Here is a 16,765-nt window from a genome sequence, read left to right as displayed (position 1 = left end):
GCGTCTTTCCTACTTGAGTACACCTGGAGTGCTGGGCTAACGGCTAGTACTGTATTGGCTCCATGAAAACATTTCTGTGAAACGAGTATGCAGTGGCTTCTTTCAAATTGTTAGATGCTGAATATCTGCTCACTTTAAAATCCCAATTCTGTCCCGATCTTATAGACGCTACTGTACTTGAATGGTTAATAAAACTGCACAGTGCTGTTGGTGGCAGTGGAAAAAAAAAAAAAAAAAGATTTCAGTTGTCCCAAAACTGGTCTACAGAATTAATGCAATTCCAATAAAAACCCTAGCATGATTGTTTATAGGTATCTGACTATAAAAGAATCATGCTGACTCTTAAAATTTACATGGAAAGGCAAAAGAAAAAGAATAGCTAAAAACAATTTTGAAACAGAACCAAGCTGGACGATTTATATACCTGACTTCAAGACTTTCTGTATTATAAGGCTACAATAACCAAGGTGGTGTGGTATTGGCAAAAGGATAGACACATAAATCAATGGAACTTTAAAGAGTCCAGAAATAAACCTGCGCAAATATGCTTAATTGATTTTTTTGACAAAAATGCAAAGGAAACTCAACAGAGAAAGGATACTCTCTTCAATAGATAGTCCAAGAACCACTAGATGACCAGATTTATAACATAAACCTCCACCACCTCACACTTTATAGAAACCTTAACTCAAAATAAACCCTAGACCTAGATGTTAAACTGAAGACTACAAAACTAGACCCCCTCCTGTATGTTAAAACACTTCAAATTCTGCACATACTAGGAGCAGAGGCTAATAAGTACTGCAGAACCTTGGACACCGTGCAGACGGTGACCCACCTCACGGACAGAAGAGACCCTGGAAGTCAGCACAGACCTAAGGGCTATACTGAATTCCGTGTTACGAGCAAGTCAACAATACAAGAGTTTATAACCTACTCATTGGTTGGAATTAATTAGTCATTCTTATTTCTCATAAAACTTTTTTCTGACACAGTTGGTCTATTTACAAACTGTGACTTCAGCTATTATCTTGTTCTTGTGAGGACAGGCTTATCAGGTTCCAGAGAATTAAGAAAAAGGAGAGGAGGGATTTCCATCTGCCCATTTCCCACGACCCTGACCTAGGTTTTCATGAAGTATGTTAATATACCAGTTTGACCCCCAGAAATAAAACCAGATTAATTCAATGTTATTCTGTAAAGAATAAAATCCATAAACAAATTAGAAAAATCTCGGCTCTAAGCTTTCCATGGACAGATTATCGAGTGCACAGAAACGTCATGACATCATCTACTTGGTATTCCTTTTTCTCCTCTCCAGGATTTAAGGGAAGGGCGTTCATACAATAATGATGCTGTGGGCATCTCGGGCAGGACGCAAACGAGAGCAGGGGGAAACAGAGCGGCTCTGTGCCTCCTGGTTTCCTCGGCACGCGGCCCAGTCAGGGAATCAAAGCCCAACTTTCTTCGGACTGAGGGGCTGTTGCTTCTGTGCTTTTCTCTGACATCCCCTGGCTTCAGGCCTGACTTTAAAAAAAAAAAAAAAAGAACCTTACTATGGGAGAACCATGACTCCATGATGCTTTAGGATAGGCCATGGGTTATCTGATTCCAAATAAACAGTGTACTAAAACTGAAAAAAAATAAGAGAAACCCCCACAAGTCTAAGATAGCTCATTAATCCATTTAGTTCAACACCATGGAGAACATATTATGCTAACCAAGTTGATAAAGGAGAGTTTAAAATTCAAACTTGAAAATGTGGAGAAAGTCAGAACTCAAGTTTTCATGGAAAGAAATCTAAATTTTTAGAAAGAGAGCTGTGATTAAAACAATATGGATGACAGAAAGGAGGGACAGTGAGGATACTCAGTGGGCGCAGGACTGGGGTGGGTGACACATCTGAGTGGGAGGAAGCAGCCACGCACCCAACCTGCCACCTGGGCTCCTCGAGAGGCTGCCTGGGTGTCACCCCCGGGAGGGCAATGCAGGCCCACTCCTCCGTTCTGCTAGGACAATGTGAAAATTTTGAAAAGTTCCCCCCACAATCAAAATAAAAAAAATTTCTTTAAAAACAGTTTCATCTCTTCAAACACTTCGGAGAAGCATACACACTGCACAAAGCAAAGCACAAAGCCGCGCCTTAAGGAGAATAACTCCCTTACCCTGAGTCAGCGGTTCTGAGGATTAGTCCACATTGCACGGTGTGAGCTCTGAAATCACATCACATCCCTTCTCAGCACTTCTGAGTGGCACCTGTGCGTGTCTGAGCTGAGAGCGCCCGTGCGTGAGGGGCCAGGGCACACGTGACGCCTGGCACATCGGGACCAACCTCCCTGCAGGCTGGACCACCTGAGCGGGCTCTGCCCGGGCTGGGGCAGCCCCCAGCCCCCAGCCCCTCTCTCGTCTCTATCTCACTCCTGCTGAGTGAGGACCGAATCCTCTCCAGCCCCCCAGACCCCTCGGGCCCAGCTCCCCGTCCACGCTCCTCACGGGCCCAGTTGAGCCTGTCCGTTCCTCCTGCACCGTTCCAGCTCCCAGCTTTCAAGTCTTACTCTCATCTTTGATCCTTCTCTCTCTATTTAAGAGCTTCATGTATTGCAATATTTTCTAGCTAGACATGGAGACTCTAATCTCTACATGAAGTTCAGCTTCTTTACAAACTTTTATTCTAAGACAAACACACTGACTCCTAAGTACTAACATTCCAGTTTCTGGATTAGGCGAAAGGGTTAAAAAAAAATCACTGATCGTTCTCAAAACAGACATAGGAAAAACACTCTCTGACTGCATATTTATGAGGAGCTCTGGTAGCACTGTGGATTATTTACCAGGAGATTACTTGGGGGTGGGGGTGGGGGTGGGAATGACATGTAAATAAATAAGAAAAGGGACAGGGTGATTACTAATGATAAATAAAAATATTTAAATATCAGTAGTCACCAAAATAACTGAGTAGAAAACCTGGTAACTTCCTACATTAACACTTAGAAGCTCTGTGGCATCTACATCTGGTGTTTACAGACTTGTGATGAAAATGACAGGGGCTTCCCAGGTAGCGCGGTGTTAAAAGAACCTGTCTGCCAATGCAGGTGATGCAAGAGACATGGGTTTGATCCCTGGATTGGGAAGATCCCCTGGAGGAGGAAATGGTAATCTGCTCCAGTATTCTTTCCTGGGAAACCCCATGGACAGAGGAGCCTGGCAGGCTACAGTCCACAGGGTTCCAAAGAGTCCAACAGGACTGAGCACAGCACCATCAATGAAAATGACAGCTGCAGTATGTAATGCATTTACATTATTTGGGTCATACACTTTAATTTCTACCTTAGACTATTAGAAGTATTCTGTTTTTCTAATTAGAATTATACCTGTTTTTCCCAGGTCATTTTTCACATATAAAAAAGGCATATATTTCTCTTATAGGAAAGGGTGAGCAATAGAGACACAGGGACTGGAAAAGGTGTAGCGGCAAAGACACGGTGACTTTGTCAGAATTCAAGACACACATGTGCATAGGGACTCTTGACAGACAAATTTATGGAACCTTTTTGTTAGGTGTGTAGGCAATTACCAAATATGTGGACTATGTGTGTGTATGTGTGTGTATCTATATATGTATTTATGGCTGCAGTTAGCTGCTGTTTCCAGACTCCTGCATCTTGCTCCACTAGAGGATGGAAAGTGCCATTTCTGATTTGCTTTGAATACTCTCACTGGAGTCTTTTCACTTGTTGTCTTGAGTTCTGTCACACACACACTCACCTGTGACTTGCTTATCTGGAAGAGATGGGATTGGAATGGCTGACCCAAACTTAACCAGCAGACGCTCATATAACCAGTCAAAGTGTTTATACCTGTGGTTTACTGATCGATTAGTGTTCTGCAAGAGAAGGAAAGAGAAAAAAAGTTACCAATATCAACTACAGAAAATGAAGAAAAAAGCAAGCCGTTCCTAGTAATGTAAGCACGGTTCTGTTTTGATAACTTAGATACTTACAGTAGGGGTTAACTGATACTCAATGTAGCTCTTCAAACCGTACATTTTGGAGCCTTTCCTGGGATCTGCTACCACACAGTCAAATGTAGAGGAAGGGTAAACCCACATCGGGCCATAATCTCCAACCTACACATTGCAGGGAGAGGTGGAAAATCAGTTAACACAATTGATATAAATCATCAAGTGATTCTTTTTAGGGCTGGAAGTCCTTAGGAGAGTCATTCTTGCTCTTCTTTGAGAAATTATCTATATAAATGCTCTCTGTTCTTACTAAGGTTCTATTTGAAAAACACACTTAATCGAGAGGCACTTCTGCTCCCGTGTGGGCATCTTAGGCCACAGAGAGGGGCCGAGGTGCCTTTCCTCGAGAGGATGCTGGGCAGGACACAATCTCTCTCCAGTCCAGCTGTCCCAGTTTTATGTAATGAAGGGCTAGCTTTTAAAAATTTCAAATCTACTGCAGACTAATAGCTCTGTGAAAAATAAAACGACACACTTGGCTGTCTCAGCAATGCCAAACTGCCATCAAACTCCCTCAACGCTTACTCTCATCTTCTGTATGCCCTAATTCTTTTTCAAGGTGAAAGGAGGAAAAAGCGAGGTGAGGTATGAAAGTTCAGAGGCTACTAGGTCAGGACGGTGACTGGGGCCTAGAGAGCTTTAATAAGGGACTACAGGTCTCTGACAACAAGTGCTTAATATTATGATTCTCCAAGAGGGACCCAGGTCCAGAAAACCCTCCTGAAGCTGCAGGGCAGGAACCTTTGAGAGGAGCTTTGGGGAATTTCCCTCAGTGATGGGGCCCAAGAGAGGAGACTCTGACCGACCAGGGCCCGACATCCATGAGGTCATTACTTTACTAGTGGGTAGGGATGCTACACCTTGAAACCAAAGGACCAGGTCTCTGCTTTTTCTTGGTTTTCTGAAGCCTCTATGGCTTTCCTCACTTCCTTTTCCACACAAGAAGCCCACACAGGCAGGCCTGACTGAAATATGTGGGACAACTCAAATGCCGGGGTCCTTCGGCTCTGTTCCAACACTCTCACGCTTATGACAAAGTCCCATGCTTACAAGAATCTGAGGGGCAGGGGGGCCATGGGCTCTTGATACTGTGGAATTTTTAAATTTAATAAAAAGAACAGGATACATGTTCAGTATTTACAAAAACATCTGAAGAAAAAAAAAATCTTTAACCTAACCATTCAGAAGATAATCACTCCAAGTTTGTGTTCAGGGAAGAAGGATTAAAGGGCTCTTGTCATAGCCCTTCTCTCTGGAGTTTTCCAGGATTTCAAGCATTCCAAAGAAGTAGGAACAAGTAATATAAAAAATAGTGTCATTCTTGCAATATTATTGAGTCTCCTAGGACCCAAAGATTATAGAATAAGACTAAATTATTTCCTCCTGAGTTGAGTCCATGGTGATTACATTCAAGGCCCCTTGTCCTCCTGCCCTATTCACAACTTACAGTTACATGACTAAATCAACAGGGTCAGAAGACAGCTACAGTTCTTTTCTAAAATTTTATCTGGAAATATACAGTTAGGTAACACTTAGAAAATCTATCCAGAGTCAACATGTGGGTGAAACCACAGAGCCTGTGTCATCTTATGAGCAAGCCTTTCAAAGATGGATATTCTGAACGGTGTCACTAACTGCCAGCTTTCATTTGCTAGCTCCTTACCATGAACTGGACAATTGATTTAATGAGAGAAAACTATTACCAACACAGAGGAAAAGGGAACTTATTCTGATAACATGCATGTACTCTGCCAAGGTAGAAACCTAAATATCTGAATTGTGTTTATTATCTAAATATGTTTGGCTAGTAGAAAAACAGCATGTAAAAGGTAACTTCAAAATACTTCAGAAAAAGAAATATTATAAAAAACACATATATACTATGGGTATTTGTTCAATTACTGGTAGTCTGAAAAGGTAAAAATAAAGAATGCCTAGACAGTAATGGGCATTAATTTATGCTATTTTTTATACTTTTAGTATACTGTCAGTTACTTACCTGGAGCACTAAATGTGTTTAAGAATACTTTCTAAATGACTAATAACCTTCTTTAAGATACTATACAGGAGCTTAATTAGAAACAAAGCAAAAAATAAACAAACTTACAATGATCGGAATTTTCTCTTTGGGTTTTGCCAGTTGCTTGGCCAACAAATACTGTTCCATCCCAGGTTTTGCAAATCCAGGAAATCTAATCATGAGGACAAACGTTCGTGAGTCTTATCCTTTTCCTTGTAAGAATTCTATAGCTCTCATCCACATTTACTTAATACAACAGTTTGAACTTGTTCTGTCTTTCAGATGTACTGGAACTAGGAAACCAAGGTAAATGAAACCTGACATAATCAGATTGTTCAACAGCCAGTTAGTCATTTAATTAAGCTTTATCTGGTAAGAGGACAGTTTGACTCCAGAAGGTGTGATATTTATGGGTGCTCGATTTGCTTGATCTGAGACACTCTATTACCACACGGAGACTGAAGGGCAGACTAGAGGCTGTCCCCCAGGCACAGAGGCAGACAGAAAGTACTGAGCAGATCGGTCTAGATGGCTCCATGGGGCGAAGGCCACACGCTAGCATCTTACATCCAAATTAAAGCGCTTGTGCACATTCTCCCTCAGGAGGCCACAATTACCCCGAAGAAACTGCCACTGTTCATAAGGACTTGTGCCATTTTCTTTGGAAATTGTCTTCGGAACCTGTCTTCTTAGAGACTTCAAACATGATAAACTTGGCTATTTCCAGAAATCAAATCTACACCCAAAGCAAAGTTCTAAAATGGAAGAAAAGGTGGAATCAATGTATACCCACCCAAAGCGCAACTTCTAAAGAAGACAAGATTGAGTTTTAGAATTTTTTTTTTAAAATAAACAGGGGGTAAAAATGTTCAGAAAGCAAAATACCTAAAATAGGAAAAGAAATCTTATTTCTACAAAAACCAGCCGTATTACGTCTGATTTCATTCCTAAAGCAAGCTAAAGGCCAATGTTACACTCACAGGGGCCCATATCGTTTCCTTCACCTCCCTGGGATTCAGTTTATCCGACAGTAAAAGAGATCATATGTACCACAAAGGGGTGTGAGAGCACCACGAGAGAAAACACACAAACTGCTCTGCACAAAGCCTGGTCATGGTAACAGATCAATACGTGGTAAAACATTTAAAAGAAAGTTATCATTATTATTTTTAGCTTTCCTGTGACATCAGCAATGAAACAATATGTAATGAGTTGATAAAGGTAAAAAAGAGTATTTGGCAGATTATTAAACGGAACATATATTTCACTTAAAAAAAAAAAGCTTCCAAGCTAAGAGCCAAATAAAAAAATAGACACGATCAAATCACGCCCCAAACTCTGTGATCACTGGAAAGAGAAACAGCCTCTCTGTCTCATCACAGCCTCTCATACGAGAGCCCCCCGTTCCCCCAGCTCTTACACCTACTTGTTAAGTGGCAGCTTCATGGAAGAGCTGCTGGCCCGGCTGTTTCCTCGCTGAGCACCTCCTGCTTCTGCCGACTCTGGATCCTTGAAGTAGGGAGATGACTTGGGCTCATCCCAGTCTTCATCCCAGTCGTCATCATCACCAGTTGCTGGAGGTGAGAACAGAAGATTGTCGGTAAAGAGAGACCAAATAAGGACGGGATGACTTAATTTTCTGGTAACAGCTACCAACTGGGTTAACCAATTTTTTAAAGAAGAAGAAAAGGGTACATGGTCAGGATTACAATAAAGATGCGAAGAATACAGGCTCTGTTGTTACGCTTGTGAGTTACAGTTGTGAGTCTTGAGGATTCTGCCTTTTGGCACAAAAGACAAGTCAGAAACAACTTAAAGAGGGCTGTTGGCCCAAGTAACTTCAGATAAATGTCAACGATAAAAACACTCTGGAGGGCCTTCCCTGGTGGTCCAGTGGTTAAGACTCCGTGCTTCCAATGCAGGGGTCTCGGGTTCAATCCCTGGCCAGGGAACGAAGACCCCACATGCCATGTGGTGTGGCCAAAAGATGCCAAGCAAACCCTCGTTGGTGTGCAGGGAAGGTCTGCTAGAGGCCTGGCTGTGCTGTCCTGCTTAGTCATGTCTGGCTCTCTGCAACCCCATGGACTGTAGCCCGCCAGGCTCCTCTGTCCATGGAATTCTCCAGCCAAGAATACTGGGGTGGGTAGCCCTTCCTTTCTCCAGGGGATCTTCCCAACCCAGGGATCTAATCCATGTTTCCTGTGTTTCCTGCATTGGCAGGTGGACTCTTTACCCCTGGGCCACCTACACATTGATAAACCTAGCTTTATAAACTTGCAAACAAACAGGTCAAATACCCTTTAAGCCAAGAGACTGGGGAGGACAAAAGGGTGACAGATCTTTGAAAAGGAATTGCGTAACACGAATAATAACGCAGGCCAGAGAAGGATGAGGCGGTGGAGGAGAAGGGACAAGTCGTGACTAAACCAGCATCGGGAGCCTAACATTCTAGTGATCCTCTCCGTGTCAGATGGGGTGCTGCCAGCTTTCCTCCCGCCCACTCGCCCTCCGCCACTGTTCTCTGCCTCCGTCTCCCACCTCTGAAGGCCCAAGGTGTCCCTTCAGCATTAGGCAGGAAAGTGCCCTGGGGTCTCCTCCCTGAGAGTGCCACCACGAGAAGCCCAGAGACAAATGTCAAAAGGAAAAAGAAAAGACTAGAAGGTATCAGAAGGATCTGGGCCAGGATTCCAGCAACACCACGTCACTGCAGAAGTGATGTCAGCAGTCTGGTCTGGACCCAGCCCCCGACTCCAGGGCCAGGTGGGAGCCAGAAAGCAGCACCTGCGCCCTTCAAGGCTCCCGACCCACGCCCCCTGCCGTTCAGCACACTCAGTTCTGGGCATAATGAGCTCAGACAGGGGTCATTACAAAACAATGGGTGGGTCTCTTAATTTCAGAACAGACATAAATAACCTTTCTTAATTCCTTAACTGTTTCTCCTTTTAGAAAGTCTTCCTTTGCCTCAGTGTTTCCATTAAGCACCGGGGAGTCAAACAGGTAGTCCAGGAAATGATAGAACAGCTAAGTCAGAGGTCATAAACCGGCAGGTGATAAACCACAGTCAATCCATGTGCATATTTGTGCATATTTTTTTTTGGCCCGAGATTTAAAAACAAATGTGTGTTAATAGCGAGGATTTTAAAGTGGGAAGTTGACCAAAAAATCGAGATTTCCAGCCTCTCTGGAGGAACACCAGCTCAGTCCTCCTGTGGCACATCAACCTGCTGCCCACCTCCGTCCCCCAGCAGCCCCAAAGGATCACTCTCTTGTTTCACTTTATGAACCTGGTCCCTGCAAGCGTTTGCATGCTGACAAGGTTCTCCTTGACAGGGAGCCGAGAGTGGACCAAAGAGTATAATTACCTCATTTGGATTCAGAAGAGTCAGTTTGCCATTAGTGAGTGAGACCACAGTTCCCATGATTAAACCCCTTTGACCGGGATGCCCTCTAAGGGTGCCCCTCCCCCTCACCTGGTCCTGGGATGCCCTCTAAGGGTGGCCTCCCCCGCACCTGGTCCTGGGATGCCCTCTAAGTGTGCCCCTCCCCTTCAGCTGGTCCTGGGATGCCCTCTAAGGGTGGCCCCCTTCACCTGGTCCTGGAATGCCCTCTAAGGGTGCCCCCCCACCTGGTCCTGGGATGCCCTCTAAGGGTGGCCCCCCACCTCACCTGGTCCTGGGATGCCTTCTAAGGGTGGCCTCCCCCGCACCTGGTCCTGGGATGCCCTCTAAGTGTGCCCCTCCCCTTCAGCTGGTCCTGGGATGCCCTCTAAGGGTGGCGCCCCCCTCACCTGGTCCTGGGATGCCCTCTAAGGGTGCCCTCCACCTCACCTGGTCCTTGGTAGGCCTGGGGATGGCCAAAGGCCGAGTCCCAGTTGTTGGCAGCGCTTCTCTGGGCTGCGGCCCCCTCCGGCTTGGCTCCCCAGCCATCCGAGCTTTCCCAGTTTGCAGGTTTGGAAGCATTCCAGGCTGACCAGGGGTCACTGCCACTGCTGACCTGTTATTAGGGGTAAAAAAAGGAGAGGATATTTGTGACTTCTAGAAAGCACTACTCAATTCAGTAGGAAGCAACTGAATAGGGGTGCTGAAAACTGGTAGAAATGTAAAATAATTAAAAAAATAAAATTTTAGAAACAGGTAGGCAAGCACAAAAAGCAGCATCAATCGACTTTTACTGCTAGCAATTTGCCGTGTTTGCTCAGGAACTTTACAACTGTTAACAGAGAAACTCTCTTTTTTCCCCTTCCCCCAAGTAACAGCTTTTATGAAGCTGCTCTCATTCTCATTCGTGCTCTGACACTCCCACTGTGTAACAGAATATGTGACATATTCATAAATAACAACTATTTTCTATTTTCAAAGCTGACCTGAACAACACTGTGCCGTCTGTATCTCTTTGCATGCTTTTTTTCTCCACTTAATATGTTTTTGAGCTTATATATGCTAATAATATGCTTTATTGACCTTAACTGCTTGATAGTAATCAGTTGTATTTTTAACTGTTTGATAATTTTTATTTCAAAAGGTATTACGTTACCAGTTTAAAAAAAAATCAAAAGAATAAAAGGATATGAAATATAAAAGCATTCCTACCACCTTAAGATGCCAGTCATTCTCTCAGAGACAACGACTCCTAACAAAGTCCTTTGTACATACTTACTCACACATGCCATGCAATGAGATTCTTTTTGCTTTAAACATGTTCTAAGTGAGCCACATACTTACTCATACATGCCATGCAGTGAGATTCTTTTTGCTTTGAACATGTTCTAAGTGAGCCACATACTTACTCACACAGGCCATGCAGTGAGATTCTCTTTGCTTTAAACACGTTCTAAGTGAGCCCCAATTACACTTTCTGCTCTGCACTTCTCTTTTGTTTTTCCATAGCCTGAAACATTCTCCTAGGTATTAACACATCAGCATGTGGACGATGACATTCTTTTACGCGACTCCACAGAATTCCCTTGTTTCCCATCATCTAAACAGCACGTGCTGATGCTCACTTAACTTGTTTGCAGTGTTTTGCTACTGCTAATAACGCTGCAGTGTACATCCTTATACATCTTTCCTCACATATCCAATAGATCTATGTGAAATTCCCGGAAGAAAATTACTAGGTAATGAAAGTGTGCATTTATTAATAAAATTGATAAGATTTTGTCAAACTGCTTCCTACACTCCTACTACATGCCAAGGGGTGGCGTCTTGCATAAAATGGGGCTATCATGCCAAGTTATTTTTAAAATATTTTCTACCATTATTCTTTTGCATAATTTTATAGTTTATTAATGTTATAAATAAAATTTTCAAATGGGTAATACATGGCACCCTATTTCAAGGAATACTGCAGTAAGAGGAGCCAGAGGCAACCAGTTTTTTTGTTGTTGTTGTTTTCTTGATTTTTAAAATAATTATTTACTTTTAATTGAAGGATAATTGCTTTACAATATTGTGTTGGCTTCTGCCATACATCAACATGAATCAGCCATAGGTATACACATGTCCCCTCCCTCTTGAACCTCCTTCCCCACCTCTCTAGGTTGTCCCAGAGCCCCAGTTTGAGCTGTGAGTCATACAGCAAACTCCCACTGGCGATCTATTTTACATGGTAGTTCCCATGCTACTTTCCGCTTCTTTCCCACCCTTCCTCCCCCATTAAGTCCACAAATCTGTTCTCTAGTCTGCGTCTCCACTGGTGCCCTGCAAACTGCATCATCAGCACCATTTTTCTAGAGTCCATACATATGCATTAGTATACAACATTGGTTTTCTCTGACTTATTTCACTCTGTATAATGGACTCTAGGTTCATCCTAGATTTTTAAATTTTAAACCTTCAACCTGTATGGAATTGACTTCGGTATAAGAAATAATATAGGAATCCAGCTTAATTTTTTCCTGTAGCCATCTGTTGCCCTAACATCATTTAATGAATAATCCATTCTCTCCCCACTGATTTGAAAGCCACCTTTACCATACCCTGAACTTGGGACTATTTCTGGGACTCTTTCCTATAATCTATTCCTCTAATACCAAACTACTTTGGAGCCCACTAGACAGAATGCCATATGGTGAAGTTTGTACTTTACCATAACATCTTTTATTATTTTTACAGTGAACTTCAGCATTGGTTTTCTGTTTTTAAAACTAAAACAACCTTCAGTTTTAGGATTAGTATGTCAGTGGTAAAGAATCCACCCATCAATGCAGGAGATGCAGGTTCGATCCCCGGTTCAGGAAGATCCCCTGGAGAAGGAAATGGCAACCCACTCCAGTATTCTTGTCTGGAGAATCCTATGGACAGAGGAACCTGGTGGGCTATAGTCTGTGGGGTTGCAAAAAAGTCGGACACGACTTAGTGACTAAACAACAACATGTCAAGTTTAAAAAATGTGATTTCATTTGAACCTTAAATTTGTAGATAAATTTAGGGAAAACAAATAGTGCCTTAAAATTTTTTTTTTTCAACGCTGAAATCTATTAATTCAAGGACATGGAATAGCAAAGTCTTCCTTCTCACATACAAAACAAAATGAAACAAACCTGATATTAGAGAGAGAGAGAATTACCCAAATGGCCTCATATGCCTCTCTAATGTTTTAGAATGCCACCATGGTTGGGTTTTTTCTCACTCTTCACCAATTGACATATGGAGGGATAACTGCCAGCCACCTACCAGAAGCGTCGACAACAAAGCACACGTTTTACCAAGGAAATATGACTGCATTCTAACATCTCTTGTACCTTCAAGATGATGTTACTAATGATTTTGCTCAACGTCAAATATTAACAGAAGAAAGACATTTCATCCATATGACTGTCAATTTCTCAAATACACAGCTGACAAGGAGCTCCTCTCAAGCCACTCTAGTGGATTCTGGAAAAGAAGGCTGTTGTGCTGAGAGCTGGCCAGTCACACCGCAGTTAGGAGAATCCCTTCCTCCACAGCTTTCTTCAGGGGTGGGGGTGGGGGAACAGATACTCTGTGCTCTCCAGACTCTAAACCAGGAGGTTTTGTTTTCACAATAAAAACTTCAAAAGGTCTGCAAATTCTGGATGGTAACATGACAGTACAGATATTCGTCTGGCATTTCTAGAAACTACTGAGGAAAAGGAACAGAGAGCTGCAATCTAGAACAACAGACGAGTGAAAGTCCTGCCCCGCTGGAGAGTAAGACTGTTGGCAAACCGGCAGAGAGAGGCATCCTAGCAACATGGAGGAACAAATGGGACATGAAATTCACAGCAAGTATCCTAAAAAACTGAAACACATAACATGATACTCTGAAAAACTACTTCGTTAATAAATCGTTTATAATCAGTGCATCATGACTGGGTCATGTGCAGGACCTTGGCTCTCTACCTAGGTGATGAAATCCGTATTGGCAAATCACTGTTTGCTTTTGTCCCACGCCCCACCCCCCTGCCCCAACCCCAAACCCCCCTCACCCCCGGGAATATTCCTTCTTTCTTATTTCAGCTTGACTTGTGCTGATAAATCTTTCAAACCTGACCAACTAGAAATCTCCCCAGGTTCTATCCCTAGGGCCCCTCCTCTAACAGCAGTACTGAACAACCAGCTCCCAAAGCCAGGGTCTGCCACCCCCTGAACCCGCCCTTCCTGTACTTTGGCCTCTGGCTCCTCCGCTCTCCACCCCCAACAACCCTGCTGTCCCGACTGCAGGCACCTGGTCACACGACCATCCAAGCCTCTCCTCTGCTTTCTGCCAGCTCTCCTTCCTCTTTCTACCCAGCGAGGTCTTCATCCTCTTCTTTTCCCTCCCTTTATGGTAACAACCGCCACACCCCCCCCCCCAACCCAGCCCCCTGGCCATGACCAACTCAACTGCATTATTTCAAAACCTTTCACTAGACCTCACTGACCATAGGATGGATTCTAAGCTCATTAGTCCACTGATCAAAATCCTACCTTTTCCTTCCACGACATCCCCATCCTCACTAGTCGCCACTGATCCTCATTCTACGCATCAGCCTGCAGTTTCCCAGACTTTCCCACATCCTTCCCTTTGTTCACGCTCTACTCTCCATCTGTGCACCAAGCCTGCAGGAAAGCTGTGCATCTCACATATACATGTAAAGGGGGGGCAAGGATGAGAACACTGGCCCACTGGTTCAACTTTAAATCCCCTTATGAAATTGTGCAGGAGACTCGGGTTCAATCCCGGGGTTGGAAAGATCCCTGGAGAAGGGAAAGGCTACCCACTCTAGTAGTATTCTGGCCTGGAGAATTCCATGGACTGTACAGTCCATGGGGTCACAAAGAGCTGGGACAGGACTGAGCCACTTTCACTTTACTTTATGAAACTGCAGCAATTTGACTCAAGTGAACAGCCCACAGGTTGAATGTTAAATCCCTTTATGAAACTGTAGCAATTAGACTCAAGTAAACTTCTCCTGGGCGCAGTGGTTAAGAATTTAAGCTCTAGAGCTGTCTGTCTGGGTTTGAATCCCAACTTTACCGCTTACTAGCTGTATGAACTTGGCCACTTACTCCATCTCTCTTAGTTTCCATACTTACTGAATGGATATAACAGCATTAACTTCCTCACAGGACTTTTGTAAGGATTAAAAGACATAATGCATATAAAACATCTCACAGAGTATCTATCTAACACATAGCACAAACTCCGCAGAGGTCATCTTACTACACGGGGGCTCACTTAGAATATAAAGAAAAGCCTGATGACTGGTAATCTTTGAGTGAATCCCCATTAGTTTACACTTTAGAGGAAAAGACCATCAATTATATTTTCAAAATAATGCCAGATCACATTAATAGAGAAACTTTTATTTAAATAGGTGATTATAGGCACTTAAAATACTTTCTATTCTAGCCAAAGATTTGTTTCCTTCAGATACATATAAGAAAGAGAAAGAAGACAGAAATGTTTTGCCATAAAGTTCAAAAGCAAGTCTTGATTCTTGGGGGTTTTGGCACATTTTCTGTGTGCTGAATGCTGAGATCTTGCTTTTCTTCAAAGCCTAACCCCAGTTGCAACGAACTGGGCTATAGAACAAGTGGTTTAACGATCCTTTGGCCTCTGACTTCTTTGCTCTCAATTCCAAGAACCCCTTCCGTCCCTCACCTGCAGACATCTGGCGGCACGATAATGCATTCTGCTCCTCCGCTAAGGTCTCGAGGGGCCTCTCTTTTCCTTTGCTCCCAGGCCTTCCCTCTTTCTCCTTTCTACTGAGTCATCATTCTCTTCTGGGCTGGCCCCCCTTACAGCATCAAAAACATCCAGACTGTCAACTCCATGGTTAAAAATCCTTCATTAGACCTCACTGTCCCTGGAATAAATTCATCAATCAAGTCTCGTTGAAAGTCTTAGCTGAAAGGTCTCCAAGCTATAAATCCCAATCACCCTTTCAGTTCCTATAAGTCCCACTTTCTATGTTGCCATGTTTCCAAGAAGACCTTTATTTAGTTAGCTACTTTACCGGAAACAACACCTTGCTTGGGGGAAAAGGATTAGTTCTAAGGGTTTCAAATTGAATTTTACCTTATTTATGGAAGGAGAAGGAGAAGGAGAAGATGAAGAAGGTGGTGATTGGCTGAGACTTTCAAGACAACCAATCTGAGCCAAAATATCCACCTTAAAATAAAAAAAGGTGCTCAGTAAATGAAGGGTGGGGGAAAAAAAAAGAGTATACCGAAGCTAAAAACAGCAAATGCATAGCAGGGCTAAGTTCAGCAGAAAATTCCAGCATGCCACTCATGCACAAACATTACACGCAGAAACCAAAGCCCTAGTGCGTAGTAGCGGGTTATCCTCCGTGCATTAATGTATGTTCTGAAGACTGTTGTTGTCACAACACAGCATCACTGAAGTACTAAAAGTAATTATACACAGTACAGAAGGAATGGAACAAATACCATGCGAGTCATACAGTCACAGAAAAAGAACTCCAGAGGAAAAGCAATGCCAAGCTTTACAAAACGTCAGGATGTTGAACTAGTGCTTTCAAAGCTACCAGATGTGAGATGAGCAAAGCTTCCTGGAACCTGAGAGCCACAAAGAACCTACCCAGGACTGGCTAAGAGCACAGAACAGCCTGCGAGGCCGTGAACTCTGCGAGCTCCTGAGCCGCTGGCCACCTTGGTGTGCAGAATTGACTTGAGAAGAGATAACCGATACGCTCCCCGGAGCTAGGCAGTGGCCAAGTCAGCATCGCTGAGGGGGACCACCTTGGAGCCCAGCTTGCAGGCTTCGAATCCCAGCTCCACAACCATCTAGTAGGGAAGTCATGACTGCTCACATCTGTATGGTGTTCGAGAACGCACTTTCCAGGTATAACTTCCTTCTGAAGAAAGTGGTGGTATGATTTCCATTTTGTAAATGCAAGTAAATTTGGTTTTGGAAATCAACTAATAATAGAAGAAGACAATCATGATGGAGTAACTGGGATCCAGTTTATGCTTCCACTTAAGACTAAAAGAGACGTTATATATGAAGCTGTCTTCAAATCACTGGCCAACAGGCAACAGGGGACCTGACACCTACCTAGAGAGACCTTCCAGGCCTCAGGTCAGGGACGGGGGATCTACACAAAGACCACTGGTCTCGTGAACTGAGGAGACAGAGCTGGGAGTCTGGGGCAGAGCGGTGAGGAGGAGAGAGCGGCACAGAGGCCCCAGAGACTGGGTGAAGAGGTGGGGATGGGATCCCAGGTCTTAGGCTGCGTACCGATCAGCACACACATA

The 16,765-nt window shown here is 43.6% G+C and overlaps 1 protein-coding gene across 2 annotated transcripts in view; it reads right to left on the bottom strand.

Annotated features, from left to right (window-relative positions):
* Positions 1-16,765, bottom strand: part of SNX9 (sorting nexin 9) — a 90,725-nt gene that overhangs the window by 24,593 nt on the left and 49,367 nt on the right. For both annotated transcript variants that reach the window (XM_027551933.1, XM_027551934.1), the window contains 5 exons: positions 9,869-10,034; positions 7,468-7,615; positions 6,129-6,213; positions 4,001-4,126; positions 3,766-3,883 (listed from right to left, as the gene is read on the bottom strand). In XM_027551933.1, coding sequence (XP_027407734.1) covers positions 3,766-3,883; positions 4,001-4,126; positions 6,129-6,213; positions 7,468-7,615; positions 9,869-10,034 — 643 coding nt within the window. The remainder of the gene's footprint in view (positions 1-3,765; positions 3,884-4,000; positions 4,127-6,128; positions 6,214-7,467; positions 7,616-9,868; positions 10,035-16,765) is intronic.

This window comes from Bos indicus x Bos taurus, chromosome 9 (assembly GCF_003369695.1).
Source record: "Bos indicus x Bos taurus breed Angus x Brahman F1 hybrid chromosome 9, Bos_hybrid_MaternalHap_v2.0, whole genome shotgun sequence".
Lineage (NCBI taxonomy): Eukaryota > Metazoa > Chordata > Mammalia > Artiodactyla > Bovidae > Bos > Bos indicus x Bos taurus.
The sequence above is the reverse complement of the archived record's forward strand: the minus strand, read 5'-3'. Positions and strand labels throughout refer to the sequence as shown.